Source organism: Andrena cerasifolii, chromosome 5 (assembly GCF_050908995.1).
Source record: "Andrena cerasifolii isolate SP2316 chromosome 5, iyAndCera1_principal, whole genome shotgun sequence".
Lineage (NCBI taxonomy): Eukaryota > Metazoa > Arthropoda > Insecta > Hymenoptera > Andrenidae > Andrena > Andrena cerasifolii.
Window position 1 is genome coordinate 16,908,638 of NC_135122.1, and position 23,165 is coordinate 16,931,802.

Genomic DNA, 23,165 nt, shown 5'->3' on the forward strand with positions numbered 1-23,165 from the left:
GAGTCCTCGGATTATTTATAACTCCATTTTCCCCCATTCCAGTCGCCGAGCGGATAAATATCCGCGTTCGACATCGCTCGACAGCTAATTCGTCCTCGAAGCGGGTTGCGCGAGAAATTTCCCAGAATCTTGTCATCCAGGATTCTGGTGACAGAAAAAAGAACTCATTTTATACGGGGGCGAGTTATACAGACCCCGTTGAATGGTGGGTTTCTTCAAGTTCATTTCTCGATTCGACAGTCGCAGACGTTTGGAGAACGAGGCGCGACAAATTCCCCGATTTATCGGCGCAAATGAGACACGCGAGGCGCAAATCTGGGTAGCAAAAACACGCGTCTCGACGCGGAAATCGAGCACGTCGCGTTTTCCCTTCGCTCAGCCAGACGAAACCGAGAACGCACACTCGCGCGTTCCGCCGCGGCGCCGCGTATAAACAGAAATGCGAGGGACTCGCTGTCAGGCTGACAGGTAATTCACGGTGCAGAAGGCTGGGGCTTCTCCCTGTAACTTTGATTTCGTGACCCTTCGGCGAGACTGCCGCGAATTCGAGAGGGAAGTTTCCTGAGTGGCGGGCCCGTGACGACTCGCGCCAATCATTCCCCCTTTGTTATTTCTATATTTCCCATTTTAATTCGAACGCCACGTAGCCGAGAGTTCGACAGAGTTCTAAAAACTCCACAGACAGCCTCCTTAGGGATCGTTCACCCCTTGCAGGACCCACAGACAAGACTTCATTGACGAGGTATCAGAATCTGGAGCAGCTCTTGTGTGTTGCAGAGGACTCGGAAGGCTGTCCTTTGGCTGAAAGTAAGCGAGAGCCACTCGAATGCTACTGAAAATATCGAGAGTGATATGCAACGTAACCATCGGCGAATGCCGTCTACGTAGGTAGAGATGTTTTGCAGCGAACGGAGCGAGAGGGAAGTTTATTGGGGAGTGCTATTTTCTACGCGACAGAATTTAGGAGTGGCGTGGATGCTGGAAGGAAACACACTCGGTCGATACGTCGAGCGAGGGTGTATTTATAGGAAAACCAATGAGATCTTGCCGTAGCTTCGGCGAGCTTAGATCAGAGATAGCGTAAAGGGAACACCCGTGGGACTTTAGACGAAAAGTTCCGCACGGAACTCCGCTCTCGCTTATACCGAGTTTTCCCCTTGCAAGTTTTAGCTGGAACGCTCCGCGTATGCCGTCGTTGCGCGAAGTATTTCGAAAATGTGCTCCCTTAAATGTTAATCTAAATTCTGAAGGCCGCGCGAAACTTCGACCGACGATGAAACCCTCTAGAAAGGGGGAGAGGAAAAAAGAGGAGCCGGAGAACGTTGGTACGAATATGAGGGAGGGCGAGGGGCGTCGTCCTCGTTGCGAGCGATTTTTACCGCGCGAGCAGAGGACAGCCGAATACTTTCGACGGGAGGGGTATCGAAGCGCGGTGTTATTCGCGGCTAGCGCGACGCGAGCACCGCGAAATTCCAAAGCAGCCGTGCACGATCACGCGGAATTTTAAGCGGGGCAGTGGCTCCGACGAGATTCCATTTTGACACCTAATTACCGCGATAATAAGCTTTGAAAATTAGGGATATCGGCTGGGCGGTCACGCGGCCCACCGTGCATCATTAATACCGGCGGATTTACGGGTAAGCCGATGACGAGCCGCAATTTACAGAAGCGCGGCTCGCGAGGCTGGAAAATCATGATTCCCCGCGTGACGGATCGCCACCGAAAAGCCGCTACCTGTTACCGAGTTGCGTAGACCGCATCGAAAGTGTCTCGTTTAAATACCGAACGCTTCCTTGCCGCGACACGTGTCGCGACGCGCGACGCGCGTCAACTTTCGCACGCGAGCCGTGACGCACCGCTCGTCCCATACCGAATTTCGTTCTGCGCATGGTGGAGCCGCGACGTATCTGGGACAGTGGCGAGAGCGCGCCCCTTGCCATCTTTTTATCCCCGAATGGAGCCGCCGCGGTGGTTGGGATGCATAAGGTAACGAGGCAAATGCATTTCTGTTGCAGGAAGCGCGTACATCATCAGATGGAGCGCCCCGCAGCTGATGGTGGTGGCGGTGCAGTACATCCTCACGGGGCCCTATATGCCCCCGTACGTGCCCCAGACGGCGAATTAGGACGCCAGCCACGAGAAAGCTGGCCCGTGTTCGCCCAGGACATTCCATCGTGGCCTGCGCACCGTTGCATTCCGCCGTTCTCCCCGCGGAGCCGCGTCCTAACGTGCGAGCCACCGACGAACTGCATTATTCCTGCGTCCGACGCGACGCGATACCTTAGCAACGCGATCGGGTAACGCGGCATTTACGTGCCCGCGATATTGTTCTATAGAAGCATTCGGTTCCCTCGAAGACGCGAATTGCCGGGGTTTATTGATTTCTTGCGGGTGGAAAATTTAATTTCGATGGTTTCGCGCGATGATTCCGAGTCGTCTGTTTAATAGATTCTGGGAGGACCGTGCCCCCGCTCGGTATGAAAATTTCATTGACATTTCGCGGGACGCATTAGCGGACATAGACGGAATTATTTGTCGACGGCGGAGTGGATACCTTTAATTGGATTGTTAATCGCAATAGAACATTAATAAGGGTAATTGAATTACGCATCGGCGACTGTTGGATCACGGGGCTTAATTAGCATCAGATATTTATTGTGAGGCGAATTATCTTGGTGAATTATTTCAGGGAAGTAATGATGTATGAACGCTGGGGGTGTGCGCACCGCCCCTGCCGCCCCTCTTCTTCCAGGGGCAGTATCGCCGCGTGACGTTCGACCGCGATCGTGCGAATAATCGGACCGATTACGGGCGAATTAATGGCGCTGGCCGATGCTGGAATCTTAATTTTCGCGCCAAGGGATGTTGCGGGTGCAGAGGGTACTCGGTCGCGTGCAACTTCGAGCTCGACGTTAATTGCGAGTATCAGGCAACGCCGTGTTGCGATACGACTTCGAATGCAACGGAATTATCAATCAACGGGGGTAGCATGCTATTTTGGTACGTTAAGCGCTTGAGATTATGTGTATTCACCATTCCCGGGGCTTCGATTAGCGTCGACTGGATTCGTCTGGCATCCAGCGGCAACACTTCCCTCTCCCGCGATCTCTGAATTGCAAGTGAAAAGAGGATTAGTCGGATCGATGGTGCATAGTTTCTTCGAACTTTAAAATTATGTTGCAGAGCAGAATCAATGACGAAAGCGATAGATACTCTTAGGGGTTGGAATCGAAGGGAAGAGGCATAGCACGCAAAGTACATTCAAGGGTGTATTTTAATTGATAGAGCATATTTTCAATAGAATTTCTTTTTCTCGGGCCAGACGCCCACCGAGCTCTGAACGCACACCAGTAACTGATAAATCCCCATAAAAAAACTTCGCATGAAAAACTTCATATGAACACAGTATTTTAGCTGTGTATCTTAAGCGCAGTTGGAAAGCACCTTTATGTACTTGCAGCTCATTTTCATTTCACATCTTTTTTTTATATTCTAATTATTATTATCTTCTATTATTTTGTGATTTATTTGATTTCATGTACTTGGCGTAATTTTTTTTACTTTTTTCAAGTTTTTTTATGGGGATCACGTTTATATTAAAAACACGTTTATAACTTGGTTATAACTTGATGGTAAGCTATCAGAATTTGGAGTGGATCCATGAGACGACATTATGATATCTCTGTTATGCGGTGACCGATTTTATTGAAATTGGTCTTATTCGAAAGCTTATACGCGGTTTACATGAGAAAAATGCCTTTAAATTTAGGAAATATTGCAGGCGTGATGAGATATTAATGAAATAAGTTTCAGGTTAGGTTGGAATAGCCCGGCGACGAGTAAATGATAGCGGTAGCGAATGTCGACATACACAGGGTGTCTTTTCTGTACTTTCATTCCTGTACTTGGCGTCGAGACGCTACCGCGTCTCTAGATCCCTTCAAATGGAGAAACATATCGAGATGATGTTTGAAGGAGAGACGTCTCAAGGTGCGTGGAGCGCGTAGGAAAGTCGCTGTGAATGGAAACTGGAGGCAATGACTTTCCGAGCAACCAGGAAGTAGCATTCAAGTAGACAGCCCTCGAGGGTGGGAAGGGGAGTTGGGGGTTGGGGGAATTTGATTAATGCTTCGGCACGTGAAAAATGGTGCTCGCACGCTCGCATCCTCGCGGAATCATGAGGGTGCCAGGAGCGTAGCGACACGGGGATATCCATGATATTTTTAAACTACGAAGGCCGGGAGGGTGGACGAGAAATCCAATTATTGAAACGGGGGGAATTTCATTCTCGTTTCTCAAAATTTTATCCTCGCCACGCTATTTCGTCACTCCATTCGCTAGATCCTTATTTTCTTTGTTAGTCGCCCGATGGGAACTGTTGAATTCGAGTTAGCATTAGCACCAAGCAATTCCCACCCTATTCCACTGTGCGGTGGTGAGACTTTTGAAAATTTTAATTGAAACCCTGGTCCCGAACGTGCTCCCAGCTAGCTTGCACCGTTGCCAAGGGAAGTTCCCCACTTTCCTCCCTGTGATTCGTGAGACTAAGGTGGGCTCGTTAAAAATTCACACGGGACACGTGAAATCGAGACGGCGTTTCGGGTTCGACCCGCGACGAAGGGCGTGATCGCGGTGCAACGCTCCGCGAAGGGTGCGTGCAGAAGCCGGCGCGCGTTCAAAGCCTGGAATTACTATGATTTCCAAGCGTGAACGTATTAATCACCCTGCTCCCTGTAATTACTAGACTTTCCATTACCGATCGCGTGTAATCGGTACGCGACGCGTAATTACGTTTCCACGATATCGGGCTACGCGTCGCGGCGGGAAACGAAGAGGGGTCCGGCTAAATTAAAACGCGCCGCCGTACGAATTAATTACCAAAAGAAGGCAAAATGACATGAAACGACAAGGGCCCTCCCCAATACGTCCACTCTCTATTGTTTATCGAAACGCGTCGGGGATTCGATCGTCAATGATGGCCGCGAATTAAAATTCGAATTAACGATTTCCAAGCGACTCGAGCCCACCCCCCCCCACCGAGCGCAAATATTAATAAACGACGAAGCGTTTCAGCTGTGATTCAATTTCACGGCAACCATGGTGATTAAACGACATTCGACGATCGAAATTGCAGCGATTCTGTCGGGAAAATGGCGAGGCTCTGTCATCGAGGCCACGTGCCAGCCCCATTGGTATTCCGAGCCTCTGTCTGGCGAATTCGTACGGCGCCATTAGAAACGAAAGCTCCGCGCCCGAAATGGAGCCTCGAAGCTTTCACCCTCCGCGAAATAGATAAGGGAGAATTGGCCACTTCGCTCGTGGAAATAATCGCGACGGATGACGGAAAGGGCGACTGTAATGTCGGAGGAAGCGGCGCGGCGCTGGCCGGCGCGTAATTCACGCGGCGAATCGGCAGAAACCATTTCTGTGTCCGGACGGGGATGAGTTTACGCTGGTCGATCACGCGAGCGGCTTAGGGAAGCCAGTATGAAAAGTTTCGATCGCGCGAAAAGGGCTTCGATAAAGTATCATTCGGCCGGGAAGTCTCGCGGCCGGAAAGTTGGCTCGCCCCGAGATTGAAAAGTTCCTCTTTATCGGCGAAACCGGCGGTGGCTGTATCTTCCTCGGCCGCTGGACCCTTCGGCGAAAGATTCCGCGGGTACGGCATAAAAAAAAAAGGATATGATTTCCGCTCGACGCGCGCCGGAGCGGAAGATAAGAAACGCCAGGGATCGCGGGGAGGATTCTTGAAGGGGTCGCGGCGCGACAGCTCGAGCAACTTTGTATTTCGGAATTAGCATTTAAATGAAAGCCGCGAATTAGACCGTCAGTTTTGGATTTATCTTTCGGGCGGAACGTCGCTGGGCGGAATTTCCGCTTTGGCGCAGCCCGGCGATAAACTGATTCGGATTCGGGGCACGGGATGGACCGAACGGCTACATTATAATTCGTCGTACGGTCTGTCTGGCATAATTGCTGTGGCTTCCGGCAGTTTAATCAAGAAACGCCCTCTATTTACATGCTTATTACAAAATATACAGTGATGAAGAGAAAGCAGATTGCGATCCAGTCGTTTCTGCTGCAATTAAGGGGAGGTTCCGGTCTAGAGCCCCCAAAATAGGTGATCTTTAGGAATTAATTAAAGGAAAACTACTGTATATAATTTAATGGGACTTTTTGCATTGTATTAAGGATGTTTTAAGCTACAGAAATATATTTTTTGTTTTATAATTATACATTACAGACGGCACTGAGGAGTCGTTAAAGTCAAGGCGTTAAAAAATTGATCAAAATTCGACTGAAATTCGAAATTCGAAAACTTTAAGTGTGTATTTCATTATGAAACCATCACTGAAAAGTGGCAGATTTTTCGACCGAGAGAGTAGAATGTCCTTAAACCGATTACCTACCTATTCTTTAGCAACCTACTGAAAAGTACTATAACAAAGATTCGGTTTCGTCATAATAAAATAAAAACGAAAGTCATTCAAATATGCAGATAAAAAAATGGGTTCCTAATATGAGACCCCAGTTTGTTTTTTCCTGAAACTTACTATTTCTTTCTTTTTTTATAAATTCCATCACGCCCATCCTAACACTTGATGCGTACACTTAATCCATTGTTCACCTAGCACATCTGAAGAATAAAGACCTGTGCAAAACAAGCATTCTGTATCATAATTTTCTTTCTTAATCACTTTCATCATTCAGAACAATTGCTTCTTCACTCTCATCAGTTGAACTTTCACGGGTCTCATATTCGGAAACAATAACAAGATAACTATTAAGTAGCTTCGAAGTTAAGTCTTCATCAGTTAATGATATACAACTACTTAGTAAGCCGTAAACTCCATTGCAAGCACTATAATACAACAGTATTTGTGAAAATCATTACACGCTTACCACTGTAGAGGTATTTATAATTAAATCGAACCACTTGAAAAACTTTCTGCAACGTATTTCAGAAATATGTGCTTGCTCAAGACGCTCAATTGATTACAATACCACTGTGCGGAGAAAACAACAAATCCTCGGTTAGTTAGTAAAGAAATATCATCGCTATGACTTTCAAGAGTTCTGTACCAGAGATAAGCTGGGGTCTCATATTAGGAGAGGTCGCCACATTCGGCCACTCTACCCTAAGCTACAGTAAAATTCAAAAATTGGATGGAAGAATCCTAACTCCACTTTCACCAAAACATTCTCTGAAAAACTGAAGATTGCTCCGACTACTTTGAGCCAAAGACCAATACCCTCGATCTTCTTAGACCAATCCAGAAGACAGTTTCGCGACAGCCATTCCGAACGGAGGGAACAGGTCGATCTACTCGTCAGCTCGCGTTTGAACCCAGAGGGGCCCGGGGACTACGAATTAGGCCAGCAGTTTTCGATATTTATCAGGACGCAGTGGAAATTCCTGTGCGTCGCGATCCGCATTCAGATTCGTGCCACGAAACGGCGCGACGCGCGCCTGCCGAAATATCTCACGCCAATATAATTGCACGCGTTTCAGAGGTATCATTCCGTAATCTATGTAGTCCTGGTCGGACGGGGGATTATGTTAAGCGATGCGTGAGCGGCCACAGTCCACGGCAAGCCAGGCGTAACAGAGATACTGCTCGGTGACGTCGTTACACGCCACGGCTGTATTTCCCCCCCGTGGGGTGCACCCGCGCCGATAGAATACACGCTTCCCTGTTTAGATGCGTGAGCGGATAGGGAACGATACACGTCTGCCCTCCGACCACCGCGGGCCGCACGCGTTATTTTATTCCCAACGATATTCCACCCGCGCAACGCTCGAAATTAATACGTCACTCGGTCGCTGCATACAATCGCTCTGGGATCATATCCTCTGGACTCGGGATAGGAGATGGAGGAATTGAAAAACTGGAGACCAGATCTCCCTTACTCCTCGTTCCCACTCAGATTCCCGATGGTTAGTCACCTGAGATTTCGCCTCGGAATACCGGGGACAAGCTAATGTCGATTGGGAGTTTCAACTAAAGTTAATGCGAAGCTAACTTCAACGCGCCCCCTCGTGCTCGCGTTACATCTTCCTCGCGACGTTAATTTCCCCGAGCCGTGATTAATTTCCAATCACCGAGCGCTGCGTTAAGTTTCGCGCTGTTCGTCGCGGCGCAGAAAAAGGCTTACCAGAGTGATCTGTCGCGTCCGATACTGATTTAATACCGTCCACGCGAACCCCAGACACGCGTCCTGTAATCCCGACGTAAAATAAGCGGAATCGCGTACGTCACGCGACACCCGCGCCTGCAAATCCAAGAGCGACACGCGCGTTGACGGTGACACGCGTCGCGATTAATAAGCGTGGAACTGCAACAGCCAGAACAACAACGAGACTAATGGCCGCTCGTGAGCTCTGGCCCTTCGCCGGCGCCGGGTTACATCGAGAAAGGCAAGATTGAAATTCCCGGATTCGCTTGTAAAAATTTCACCGTCCCGTTTAATTTCCCCTCTTTATTACATTCCTCCCTCCCCTCGAGAGGGAATGAAAAGCGGCGCCCGTAGCCGTCCGGTTTGTTTTTAAATTTTGTTCGTAAATTGTATTCCGCAGAGCCCCGTGTCCCTCCGCCCAATAGCAAATTTCAAACGGATTTTAGACAAACTTTTGTCTTCCGCTGCAGCGCAATATGGTTGAATTCGTTCGTCCCCCCCTCCCCCGCGTTTCGTGCAATTTGCAATTTCATTTCGAAGGTACATCAATTTGTAGCTGCGCGTTGATTTTTCTGTCGTCAAAGTCGAGCTTCACCGGCATTTATCCGCGCCAGGCCGATCGCGCGTATTCGAACGCGGCAAGTAGTATAGGTCGGCGCGTGGTCAGCCATAAAACAGTGGACGCGCCCTAGGCAGCAGCGACTCGCAATTACATCGCGTTTTATAAATTTGCAGCGACGGTGCGATGTGTGTATATATTTCCCGCCACACAGACCTAATCGCGTCCCTGGTTTGGCGCAGATTTTTCGTCCGTTTCTATGGGAATGAGATATATATTTAATACCCCAGCGCTTTGCACGTGCACCCTTCTTCTGTTTAAAGTGGGGGAGCTGACTGCAACTTTTCCCACGCGTGACGCCACCACCGCATGTGCCACTTGTCATCGGTGCTTTAGGTGTATTTAAATTATCTTATTTTACTTATTAATTTCTATTCCTTTAATAAGCGCACGTATCTACGATTATTATTGCTATTATTATTAGCTATTATTAATTATGTAGATATGAAATTTAAATCGCATCTTTTAGATTATAGATACGTCGAATCTGGTAAAAGAGAAAAAAGATATTAGAAGTCGACTTTGTCATTCTGAAAGATTTTATAATATTTTATAAGCTTCTCCTTTCGTTGTCGTTTTAATTTTCAACTCCACAGTCGACAAAGGTACACGCGCTAGTGGCGCCTTCTCCGTCGAGCTTTGCGTCAGCTTCACCGTCCTTTCGATTCTTCTCGATCTACTTACAGAGACTGTACTGTACTGCTCATTCCGAACTGTCCTGATCTTCGACGATAAAATAACTGCGCGCTTCGTAACTTTCCCACGAAACGAATTCGGAATTAGCGATATAAAGGAGGGAATAGCCCCCGGCGTTCCCTCGGAATCGTAAAAAGATATCTCTAGACTGCCGGGAAGACGAAGTTTCCGCGGAGATCGAGAGACGGGGGGAGACAAAAGTGAAAATTCGAGACGCACGAAAAACCGCCGACAGGCCAGCAACGATCGACGATTCGCGTTCCCCCCTCGGGATTTATTTCCCTCCTCTTGGAAATAGTCGAAACTTCAAACTATTTACTGTTACTGTCGGCGGTGCCGTCGAGATTTCGCCGCGGCGTTCTCAAAAGCTGAAGAAACTTTTACGAGGGCGGATAGTAAAGTCCTCCCCAGTCAAAAATGACGACGTAAAAACCGAAGGGGGGGGCAACTCCGCGGAATAGAGGAGAAACTAGCCCGCCGTTTCTTGCGACGAGATCCTTTAATCGTCCAAATATTCGCAAACACCGCGTTCGCGGGATTACCATGCCCCGGAGCGCGGGGAACAAAAGGATCGATTTAAATTGCCCGGCCAGCGTGTGAAGCTATTTGCATGACAGTGATTTTCGGGCGGAGCGGGAATCAGCATAATAATACTTCTGAGATATGTAACAGGCCAGAATCCCACTAGCCCCGTGTACAAGCTGCTCCATTATTGGTGGTGCATACGAGAAGGGGATGATTCTCTGTGGGAAAGCAGCCTCGAAGCGCCGAATAAATTTCCCAAGAACAGTGGACTTATTTACGGAAAAAGGTCTGCCAAATCTGTTCCCACGGCATGAATTTACGGCCCAGTGCACACGAGCACGCTGAGCACGAGACAAAAGTTCGTTTCATCCCTTTCCAGTCGAGCCATCGTTAATGGACCAGCCTGTATGTATGAAATCAGAGATTAGGAGAACGGGGCGGTCAGAATCGGATTCTGCTATGCATAATCCGTGTTACGGTCCGCGAGCTTTTCACATTCGGTTTAACGCGTTTCATTCATGGCCGAGCCTCCGCCACGGAAATACTGTCTACAAAAGCGCGGCCAATCTGTTGCTTCCTCTTTTCATTTCTACCGCTACTTAGCTGGAATTTTAGTTAATCGATTCCTCAGCCCTCCCCGATCAATGGGCCCGGTGTATTCATTTCCCCAGCCCTTTTTTAAACCATCCCCCGTTTCAATTGAACCTGGAAATTTCCTCTATGGCACCGCCCCATAAAATCAGGTTACATACGGTTTCGAAATCCAGCCGTGTCCAACGTTTGCGCCGCGCGATATTTAATTTTAATACCAGCTACGTAGCGCCGCTCGAAAATTTGCAGCGCGACCGCGCGGTTCACCCGCGATTCCCCCCCGCGAAAACTTCGCCGGAAAATATCTTTCAAAATCCATCCGGAGTTTTAATCACCCGACGGCGGCTGCCGACAGAGCCAATATAACTAACTCCATATATCATTCGCTCTCTTTATTAAAACAAAACAACGCGGCTGCTCCCGTTCCGCAGTTTTATATTTACCGAAAAACAGCCGGAACGCAGGGGATTTAACCACGAAATAAAAAGCGAGGGACAGCGGAGGTTATTGGACTATGCGTGCGCGATTCCGCGGGAATGAATTAGAAGAGGTTGATCGTCGACTCGTAGGGGGGTATTCCAGTGACGTGCGATTTTTTTCAACATTTTTTCAGGAATTTTTATACGGATTTAATGAAATTTTTTTATGCTCAACTTTTTACTGCGCATTTACTATATCTTAAACTATGAATAAACATTTTTTTTGGGCGGAAAATATGAAATAAAGATGACGCTGCAGCCCATGAACGAAATTCGTGGTGTTTTATGTTCGTCCGAAATAAAAAAACCATAGAAATTCTTAAATTATTCGGGCATGGCTATCGTTGGTAGCAGATTTGCATTTAAATGTCGAAAATTCATAAAATGCCTGCAATTCGAACATTAAGTGTCGATCTCCCGATTCTTCTTCGTCTTTTTCGGATTATAAAATTAAAAATAAATTAGAAAAGAAAAATATCTTGTCGCAATTCTGCTAGGGACGAGAGGGACACATCTGCTGAAGATGCGAACACAAGATGAACCCAACCTGTCAAGCAGAATTTCCGATATCGTGTCAACCACTTTCTCAAACACCGTATTGAGAAAAACGCGCTTAAAGTTTCGCAAGCAGTACTAATTAAGAAAATTCCACTTACGCGCAATCTGCCACGCCTGATCCGTGATAAAAATCTTTCATTAAGCCCGTAAAAAAAATTCCTTGAAAAAAGTCTCAGTAGAATCCTCCGCGCTGTACAAAATTCCATCGCGAACCACCAAGTTACCCCTGCGCTATTCAGATTAATAAAAGAAAACTCGAGACTAAATTTCGCGCGCCGAAACACGCGCGGAAAAGCCTTGAGGAACCGAATTCTGCGGAAGTTCGTGTCGCTTCGAATCCACCCTCGCGACTTCCCAGGAATTTCCGTTTAACGCTCCGCACCGTCCCCCGTTTCCGGATATTTAAATCAGAAACGCGCCGCGAAACTCACCCCCTCCCCCCTCGATCCTTATCAGCCGGAGAACGGCGGGGTGCAACTGCATCGCGAGTATCATAAAAGTGTGCTCGTTGCAGCGAGAATCACGGCTGGGTCCCGTTGGAACGCGAGTAAAAGTGGGTAACGACGAGGAGGATGGCGGTCATAAGAGCGTGCGAGCTGAAGGGAGAGAGAAAAAGAGAGAGAGAGAGAGGGGGAGTGGGGGAGGAGAGTGGAGAAGGGGTCGTGGGTGGAGGGATCCTGTTATACACAGTCTGTATCATCACTTTGCGATGTACTTGCGAGCTTTTCCCGCCTCGTTTAACACGGCCCATTCATAATAGGGTGACGGCCGTAAAAGTATTGCCGGTTATCGCGGCTGGCGCACCACCTAGCTGGCCAAACATTGTCCCAACCCCCGATTCGCCACCTCCGCCGCTGCGGCAGGACACCTATTGTCCCGCGCCGCGGCAGGGCGAGATGGGCAGCCCGAGGTCCGACACTTTTACCGCGAGCTTTGCCTCATAATTGCCAGATTGCTACGACAAAACTGGCTTCCCCGGTACAACAATCGGGAAATAACGCGATAAATCTCGCCTCGCGCTGTTACCTCGGACCGACGGTCGCAATACCGAGTCTGTCGTTGATATTAAATGTCGGACGGTGTAAGAATCACAACGGAGACAGCTATCGGTTACGCTGCTTACCGGGTCCGATGTTCGTTCATCCCCGATCCGGGATCGATTCGCTTGATCACAGTCGACACCTAGTGTGCATCACACCGCGACGAGTGCAAAAGTGTACAACACTTGAGCGAAGCACCGGGGAATGCCCGCAGTCGTGCGAGAAACGTGCGCGGGGTTGTATGCTGAGACGCTTCGCTCTGCTCGGTGTCGCGTCTAGAATTGCACTGTCCTTGTTACGCGCGATCAACGCCCGGCGCGTAAACATTGGCCGTACGGAATTGGTTGTCCTGCGAAATAGGGGTGGTCGGTTGTTATGCCCGGTTGGCGATGCTACGCCTCGGGTTACTCGACGTGTCTCGGGTAAGGCCCGTTTCGCCTGCACAGTATCCTGCGCTGGCGGCTGGCGCGAAAGTGTCCGTACAAGCGATAACCTTTGCGCCATTTAGGGCGATACCCCGACGGCCGTCCTCCGAACAGACGGTGATGGTAAATCTGAAAGACTTCGTATGACGCATTGAGAGCAAGAACGGACTAATCCACGTTGAAAAATATTTAATTATTCGTATTTTGTATGATTAATACAGCCTATTGGAATACATTATTGTTACTAACTCAATTTCGCATAAAACAAATGTGTGATAGTCCGATTTTGTTCCCAATGCCTCATATTATTTTCGCCCTTTTGCCGTGAAAACTGTGCCGCGTAAACGGACGCAGTGTATGTGGGAAACGGGCCTTATGGGGGAGGCTTTCGTGGCGCTCGAGAAATGGTGTAAAGTCGTAATTTCAACACGGGATAAAAATCTGTAAACTGAATACTAAAAAGTCAAAGTTCTTGGTAAAAGGTTACAATGCACCGCGACCATTATTTTCGTTCCACCCCTGGCCTCGTCTACCGTCGCTATGATTCAAACACTCGGCGTACATAGGATTTACATCGCGGACATTTGTCAACGTCCGCTGTATCGCGTAATAGGAATGCACGCGAGACGCACAGCCGCGCTGAAGTTATCCGATCGAGTGTTGGAGAGGGCTCGCCTAATCGGAAAGTTTGATTTGAACGTGAAGGATCGCCGGCTCGTCTTCCCGTCGATTTAAGAGCGGGCGGCGCGCGGCTCCAGGATGATCGATACTCACGAGCCGAACTTCATCCACGCGGGCCAACTTTCCCGCGAATTTCGCGAATTTATTTCACGGCCGTATCAGGCCACGCTGATTCCCGAGAGCTCCGGAGCTCGCGAGATTCCCGTCGATCGACTCGGTCCGGGAACGATTCGAGTTTCCGCCATTCGTTCCAGGCCGAAGTAGAGACCTCCGTCCAACGAAATAGATCGAGGCACGGAACAGGGAAGCAATCGTACGGTCGTTAAGGCGTCGAAATCCCTTAACGTCGTGCACATTTCGCGACGGAGTCGAGAGAATCGCGAGGAAACGCGTTTCATCGGCACGCTGGCTCCTCCGGCGCTAGAAATCACATCGAAATCCGCGAGCGTCGACCTTTTGTCGTTTCCACGTGATTTATGGGAATTGCTTGATGCACTGTGTCGTCAACTTTATGGTACGATTGTTCCAGAATAGAGGGAGGGAAGGGTTTCACTGTAAACTATACAGAAATTAAAAAAATTTCAAATTTTTAAGTTTCTAAGTTTCTAAGTTTCTAAGTTTCTAAGTTTCTAAGTTTCTAAGTTTCTAAGTTTCTAAGTTTCTAAGTTTCTGAGTTTCTATGTTTCTAAGTTTCTAAGTTTCTAAGTTTCTAAGTTTCTAAGTTTCTAAGTTTCTAAGTTTCTAAGTTTCTAAGTTTCTAAGTTTCTAAGTTTCTAAGTTTCTAAGTTTCTAAGTTTCTAAGTTTCTAAGTTTCTAAGTTTCTAAGTTTCTAAGTTTCTAAGTTTCTAAGTTTCTAAGTTTCTAAGTTTCTAAGTTTCTAAGTTTCTAAGTTTCTAAGTTTCTAAGTTTCTAAGTTTCTAAGTTTCTAAGTTTCTAAGTTTCTAAGTTTCTAAGTTTCTAAGTTTCTAAGTTTCTAAGTTTCTAAGTTTCTAAGTTTCTAAGTTTCTAAGTTTCTAAGTTTCTAAGTTTCTAAGTTTCTAAGTTTCTAAGTTTCTAAGTTTCTAAGTTTCTAAGTTTCTAAGTTTCGAAACTCTGAAACTCTGAAACTCTGAAACTCTGAAACTCTGAAACTCTGAAACTCTGAAACTCTGAAACTCTGAAACTCTGAAACTCTGAAACTCTGAAACTCTGAAACTCTGAAACTCTGAAACTCTGAAACTCTGAAACTCTGAAACTCTGAAACTCTGAAACTCTGAAACTCTGAAACTCTGAAACTCTGAAACTCTGAAACTCTGAAACTCTGAAACTCTGAAACTCTGAAACTCTGAAACTCTGAAACTCTGAAACTCTGAAGCTCTGAAACTCTGAAGCTCTGAAACTCTGAAGCTCTGAAGCCCTGAAAATCTGAAGCTCTGAAGCTCTGAAGCTCTGAAGCTCTGAAACTCTGAAACTCTGAAACTCTAAAACTAAAAAATTAAAAAATTCAATGATTCAATGATTCAAAGGTTCAAAGATTCAAGGATTCAATGATTAAAAGATTCGTAGATTCAAAGATTAAAAACTTCTAAAATTCGAATACTCCTATTCTCACCGGGCGATTTAACCCTCGACACGTAGGAATATCTAAGAATGCAATACGGAAGGACGAAGTTGCACGCCAGCGAGACGCAGGGTGATTGAAAGTAAGCAACGTTGAAATCCTATCGGCGCGTTTTAAGGGAGGATTAGCAAGCTTTTAGTGCATCTCGAGGAATAAGGTTTGATCGTGGCGCACGTGGGATGCGGCTCCCTCGGTGGAGAGTAACGGGAGATCGATTGCAACCGGCAATCTCAGCCGATCCACCAGCGACGAGTAAATCGTGAAACAAGTTGAAAGTATTATCGCTTACACGTTAATGTATCGTTATATATTATATCGAACGTTTACGTAAGGATTGCATGAGGTAAGTAAGACTTTCGGTGCTCAACGGAGGCGAACGTTCACGTAGTTTCAGCCACCGACCGACCGAGAGTCCCCGAGCGAGGAACGCCTCCGACGAGCAGAACGAGCGCGGAGAGCCGCCTCGACGTTCTCGTTTTGCTCGCCCACGGACTGCGCGGGTATTGTAAATAGCTGAGTGTATAAATTTCAGTTCCCAGTTCATTGTATAAACATTATAAATACACAGGAGGGAGGAAAGCGCGAGGAACACCGGTCGATCGTTCGCGTCGAAGCGTCGGAAACGGATCACGCAAAGACTGTCCTCCGCTGTTTCCTCGGGGCGCTCCGAATACCGGCGGCCCCGCCGCGAAACTCTGTAAATATAATCGCGATCACGTAACAAGTGCCAAATACGCGACTCACACACGCATATACATATATACATACGCATACAACGCGAATACATGTACGTACGTTGCATAGGAATCGAGTGCGCGCTCGTTTACCGCAATAACAAGCGAACGGGGAGCCGTGCACACCTTTCGCCGATACCGAAACTTCGGCAGGAGTTGCCGATGGAACGGCGAGCACGCGGATGTTTACCGAGTATTTGAATAACAAATGGAACGGAACGGCTGCCGCGACTCTTCGCGGTCGAGCACGGAGGAAATCACGAGCGTGTCTCTCGCCTCGCTCAGATTCTCAGCCCCGACTGTCCGTTTTTTCTTTCACTCCATTGGGCGCCCTCTTCCGTGAGTGCAGCCGCGAATCTCGCACGGGGGCAGGGCGCGTTCGGTTCGTTTCTAGTAGACGAGCGCGGGATGCTCGTGACTTACGAGCAAGCTAGACAAATCAATGTGCTTCTTCGTTCGGTTTCGGTCGGCAAAGGGAAAACGCGCGAATGTGGCGGGAGGAAGAAATGGAAGCTTGGAGACTCTAGTCGTAAGGGGGTTTAACAATAATTAATTACGTCGTCGTAAGTCTGGTATCTCGTAGGCAATCCCGCCGGCTGCTCGTCACAAAACCGACCCTCTCGGAACAGACAGTCGTTGTTGTTGATTATTTACTGTTGAAGCGAGCGAAACCGACGCGGGAATTGCGGGAAGCTTAAGTGGAGGCGATGAAATGGTCGATTTTGTGGACGGGCGATGTTCACTGTGTTCCTGTAAATAAATATACATAAACGAAGGTGTAACCTGCTTAGATTAACTATGCCGTAATTATAAACGACCGCGGAGTACCAGGTGAAACTCGCGTCAGATCGACAAGCAGCCTAACGAACCCTTCATCCCCCACACAATCATCCTTCGCTTCACCCTTCTTCATCTTCCTTCTCGTACGCCGACGTTCGGTAAACATGCTTTTGAAATTTCGTACGAGCCTTCCTTTTATACAGAAAGTATTTTGTTAAACGATTACGCCGGGATCGAGTTGGAAAATGTTTAACGCTTTCGCTATATATATACACACACACACACACATACTCGTTTCCTGTTGTTCACGTACGAGTCGGAAAATCGGGCGGAACAGTCGAAGCAATATACAGATACATCCGAACGGCGAGACGAAGAGATAAAGAGATGCCTATGTAGTCGGTAACTTGAACGGCGAAAGTGTTAAAGAGTTTTTTTACCCCTCCCCAAGTAGAAGAGATTTCGACGAGTCAGGCGAGCCTATTCAGGAGAGGAAGATCGTTGCACGGTTAAGTGGCTAAAGAAGAGCGTAAGAGCGAATGAGAGCCCGCCTATGTTTAGAAGAAGACGATACTACCCGACGGACAGAGAGAATGCTCGGGGGTTCGCTTTTAATGTGCATCGTAAAACTCGCTGCGTAGTGTTACTCTAAATGTCGCTGCATTTATAATCTGTAAGTATAGAGTTGTGTTTTAACGTGTAAAGAAAGGAAGTCGGGCGGATATCGTTCGGTTCGGCGCAATTCGGAGAGGACGATTAGTCAATTAAAGGATACATGGTCCAGCGAGGGGTGATCCTTTGCAGACGGGCTGGTCCTTTCTTTCTGGTTTCACGGGAAATGTGTTTTCTGTCCGCGTTATTGTACATTTTTCATGATTCCCTTATTGTGATAAATTATCTAGGACTGTACGAATAAAACCAGAAACCGAAACACCTGCTGTTTTCATTAAAATGCCCCTCAACTCGAAGCGATACGAAGAGACGAAGAAACGGGGAAGCGAGGAATCGAGGTAAGCGCGCAGTGGTTGATCCTCCACTTCCCTTCCTTTTCCCGCGGAGTTAACTCGCGGCGCACAAATTGCCCGGACGAATAAACTAGATTCTTTGCGCGCTCGTAAAGAGCAGGGTAAACATTCGACACGTTAATACGCAGCATAATGTTATGGTTCGCATGCAGATCGCGTAAATCCCGGGGAGAAATCGTGTTCGCGCGTTTAAAAGCCGCGCGAAGTTATTGGGATTGCGTGTATTATTATAGGGAACATCCAGGGGAATCGCGCGCAAACTGTACCTCATTGAATTCTAGATATTTACGCAGCACGGACTGCATTCACCGTGATTACCATCGATATACTATGCAAATTCGTGGACAATTTAGTGCTGCCTAAAAATATAAAGTATCGGGCGCCGGGCTTGTATCGTTGCACCATACTAATTCCCGAAATAGAGCTCGTAGCGAAACTTCAAATGGACCTCCATCACTGCAATGAATTGGATCCCCCTTTAATCCGGGAACACGCTGCAGGTATTTCCAAAAACCGCGACATACAAATGCGCAAAAACAGATTAAATTCAACTACTTCGAATTAGTTAAAAGTTACTAGTTCAATTCTTCAAAGATCCTCGTTAAGCCTTCGTGGTACACACAGGGTGTGTCACACTCCAGAAAATGTCTTTGCCAATATTTCTGTAAATCTCTAAGCCAAAAGTTTGGTGAATTTTTAATAAAAAACGTGGCTTTCTTCAAACACAAATTTCAACGTATCAAAATTTACGTTTCTAGAAAAACACTATTAGAGCACGGCTGTATTGCAAATGTACAATTATCGCTAAAAAGTTAAAAGAATCAAAACATGAAAATGGTAATTGAAAAATAACGCTAGGGTGCAGTGAACCCCGTGTGACCAATTTGTGATTATAAGAAAGTATGAACACGGAGGTCTGGGTTATTTCTCGAAACACGATTGCCCCCGGTACCTACCCTTTCGTTTCACCTTTTTCCCTTCATCTTCCTTTCCATCGAAGGGGAGTCACAGAAGACACGCGCCAGCAGGGGTAGTATACCCACAGATTCAATTAGGAGTCTGCAAAAAGCGCGACGGATCAGCAGAGCCGGCGGAAAAGTGGATATGAAGCATCTCGGAGTGATGCAAAGTGTCCGTGACAGCGTCGTCGATGCATCGACGACGCCAAGGTATTATCGACTTTATCCTTAAGCTCCTTTCCCGCTGGAGTAACCGTATCAACTCGTCGCGACACCGACCGATGTAAAACATCAGGACTCCCTCGACTCTCAGCTCTGTCCTCGCGGATTCCAGGATCTCTGTCTGCATCCCCCGCGAAAGGAGCCAGTGTCCTCCCTTGAAAGCAACCCCATCGCCGTTTTTCCTCGCGAGCATTTCATTGATCACGACGAATCCTGTCTCCCCTCGTCTCGGGGAAAGAGGAACCTCGCGACGCGTTTAACGGCGACTTTATTTCGCAGTCGTATTCACGGAGGGATAAAAGCCGGTTTATTTAAAAACGCGTTGCGAAAGGGTGGCGGCTTATTATAAGACGTCGCTCGCCACAGGTCGTCCGAGGGGGTTGCTTTATTCGGAGAATACTTCGCAGCCTTTCCGAGCTCACTGTCACTAAAAACAAAGTTGCCAGTTGTGGAGAATTTATAACACTCCGCAGGTTGATTAATAACCGGGATAATTTCATTCCGTGAAGTCTCCTTATAGAAAATTCCGGGGTATTCTTACATCCGGCGTGATGGTAAATACAGAGCTGTCATTCACAATAGAAAATACCCAAGTATAGCGTTGCTAATCCAGCGACCTCCCGCCGTTCTATAAATATAATAACTTATAAATGTTTGTCAGAAAGCCAGGGAAGCGACCGAATTTATTCGTCCACCGCGCGATACGTATCTACCCCGGAGAATGAATATTTGCTCGAAGGACGCCGGCTGCAGCAGCGTCTCTTTGTCTATCCGACACCGGGACCCCTCCATTTTCTCAATTCCGCCGCTTTCCGCGCGAGACCCCCTTTGACTTTCCCCGGGAATCCCGGGCGAGACAAGAGCCGCGAGCCTTAAAGGAACCGTCGGTTTCAAAGTGGCACGCGGTATCCCCGAAGGACTCTTCAATCGAGCATTTGAATAATTCTACCCCCTTTTTCTCCGGCCGTCTTTCCTCTCGACCGACGCGCTCCGGGTTCTCGCGTGCTCCCTCAAAGATCCCCCTGCATTGGCGCTCGCCAATTGATTTCACGGCTAGGCTCGATTATCCCCAGCAATCCTGAGAGGCGCCGCGAGAGCCACGCGTTCAAGATGACGCAAGGGGAAATACACTCGGCGCGTCTGACCATCGCTGGACTCTTCTACTCGCGCGCTAGGCTTTCGGGATTCTCGCGCGCAAATGATTGATCCTAAGCGGCGGCGGTAGTACATTTTTAGCATCGCGGAATACCCGGCAGTGCTCGGACTCGATAGCAGCCAGGAGTCACGATAAACGATTAACCCCGACGTAAATCGCCGTGGAAAATTATACGCGACGCATGGACACGCGCGCAAACGGCGCTGCACCTCGTAAAGCATCGCGGCCCGCGCGGATTTATGAAAGCGTGCACGCTCGATAACGGGCCGTAACATTTTCTCCGGTATTAATCGCTCGACGCTAATCCGATCGAAAGATGAATTCGATGACGACGCTCGTCGATCGAGCCAATAATTTGTCGAACTCGTAGCACGATTCCTTCTGTTAAAAGCCGCACGGTAATCGGAAAAGAAGGAGCTACCGCGAGTAGGGAGGATGACTGAGTCGCGAGGAAAGTTTTGACGTAATGTGCGCGTCGAGGGTAGAAGAATCCTCCCCCGAGATTGCAGGCTCGCGGAAGGATTTGAAGAAAGTGGAGTAGAATTCGCGAGGAAAGCATTGGGCGAAATCTGAACGTCTTGCGGGCGGTTGGATGAACTCCCGGCGACTCCATTTCGTTGTTAGACGCCAGGTTCAGCGTGTAGACGGTGCATGCGCTTTACATAGGAGATCGAGAATGATGAAGCGCGCTGCATATTCCTCATATATGCATAACCCAGGCTCGGCGAGTGCAGCGTTACACTCGGCGGCCTGAGATATTCGGATTTCACCGCGGCACTTTGTCCCCCGTTCCGGAAGAATATAACGGGCCCCCTAAGCGGGGATGAAACGAGACCACGGAATCGAACGGACTTCAAACGCCAGCGTCTTTTATCGCGATACATGCACTCTCGGAGCAACTATCCTAAAGCCACGGTCCAAGTACTCCGAGTGTCTGAATCGCGATTAGAGGACAATAAAAGGCCGCGAGAGGATTGATCGGGGATACTTGAACTTTCAGATTAAACTCCATTAAACTGTCGAGTCCCGCAACAATGACACTTGGGGCAGGCAGTTGGCGAAGTGGCGCGTAAACGAAGTCGACAAAGGGGGTAAAGAGAGCGGAGGAGTACGGGTGATCTGGTTAATTAAGATTGTCACCTTGGTCGGCACAGAAGCTTGTATTGAACCAGCCGTTGTTACCTTCCCCGCCAGCCGGGAAAAAGCGACTGAATAATGACTATGCATAAGGACGCGCAAAGGATTTCATATAAATGATAATGCTCCCCGGCGGCTCCTTCCGTCTCCGGCTTGCTGGGGGACGGGCTCAAAGGAATTACAAATTTCGACGGGGGCCAAAATTGGTCGCATGAAAAATACATTTAAAAATATACTACGGCGCGGTCCCGCACAGCCACCCCGACTCCGATATCTCCGATATTGTCGGCGGGAGCACCCGTGTTCCCTTTGACCTCCTTCCGTTTACGAAGGAAAAATAGGGCGCTCCGCCGGCCCTTCGCGCCGCCGTGCCCCGTGCTCGAGTTTTAAATGGACTTTATCGACGATGTCGCGCAACTCCCCTCGCGAAAAGTTCGCGACGATACACCGAGTGTTTCTTTATTGACCGGACTTACTTTACACCGATAAAGGAGCATCCTCTGTACCTTGGATCGAGCAGTCCCTCGTGCGCCAAAGATATTCCTCTTGCACTTTTCCTGGGAATATAAAAAGACTACTGTCGCGCGCGAGAACAACCCCCAGGGGGCTCTAGAGTTGCCGCCGTTAAACCCAATTATTGCTTGAATATGTAGGACCGTCACCTCGCTCCCATGCGCTCCCGCCTTTCTCCGGCTCGTTCGCCCTTTTACCAGCAGTGTCGCATACGTAACCAAAGTTCGTAATTTACCTAAATTTCGGCGGACGGCGTGACCGCGCGAACCACGCCGGGCTGCCCCTGGCCACTTGGCAACATAACGACTTAATTCGCCCAGGTGTCCGCGGGGAAACGGACGTACGGATCCCTCGGGGCGATCATACCATGGCTGACTTAATGGAAACGAATAGTACTTTCCCCGATGTTCGCCGAGCCACGCGTAATGATTCAAAATGTAGGCCATACGTTGCTCGTATCCCATCGAGCGTACTTGTACGAGGGAACACCCGGCTCGTCGCTAATCCGTACCGCCAAACAATTACATCGCCCCTCTGTAATTGAAACGAACAGTATTTTCCTACACGCTGTATCTGCGGTAACTTTCCACATCCAGGCATGAAAGCTCGTCCCACGACTCCCTTAAATTGATAAGAACACCTGCGAACGGGCTCCACCGACAGCAGAGTTCAGCATTATTCGAATAAATTTTTTATTTAAATGAGGTCGAATAAGAATTGCGAAAAAAATGAAGTTAGGTATTCGAGGATAAGGAATAATTTTTTATTCCAGTGATTTCAAATAAGATTTGCGAATAAAACGAAACTATCCGGGATTAACGAACAACACTGTCCAACAAAATTGAACTTTTCTGTTCTGTAACATTCAATAGCCGTTTCTTATAGGTTTTCGTGCGCTGAAAACGAATTTGTAAACCATCACCCTCAGTTTTTGAGAAATTCGATATTCAAGAAATCTGCAAATTTTCAACTTTGAACATTTTTTTCTGTCGAAGCGGTAATAGTTATTCGGTTGATTGTTCCGTCAAATTATTCTACGAACCCTCGCGAACAAAGTTGAAAATTTGCAGTTTTTTTTCAAAATCGAATTTCTGAAAAACAGAGGATGATGTCGACAAACGGTTCGCGGATTCGTGTTCAGGGCGAAAAACTCTACAAGAGTCACCCAGTGGATGTTGCGGAACAAAAATCGTGTTGGACAGTGTGAATTTTTATTGCAACAACGATAAATATGTCGTTATTCTCGA

At 47.9% G+C, this 23,165-nt stretch overlaps 1 protein-coding gene across 4 annotated transcripts in view; it reads left to right on the top strand.

The window, feature by feature from the left end:
* Positions 1–14,331, top strand: part of LOC143368874 (lachesin) — a 288,084-nt gene extending 273,753 nt beyond the window's left edge. For all 4 annotated transcript variants that reach the window (XM_076812073.1, XM_076812076.1, XM_076812074.1 and 1 more), the window contains one exon: positions 2,016–14,331. In XM_076812073.1, coding sequence (XP_076668188.1) covers positions 2,016–2,125 — 110 coding nt within the window. In that variant the 3' untranslated portion in view covers positions 2,126–14,331. The remainder of the gene's footprint in view (positions 1–2,015) is intronic.
* Positions 14,332–23,165: the final 8,834 nt, after the last annotated feature.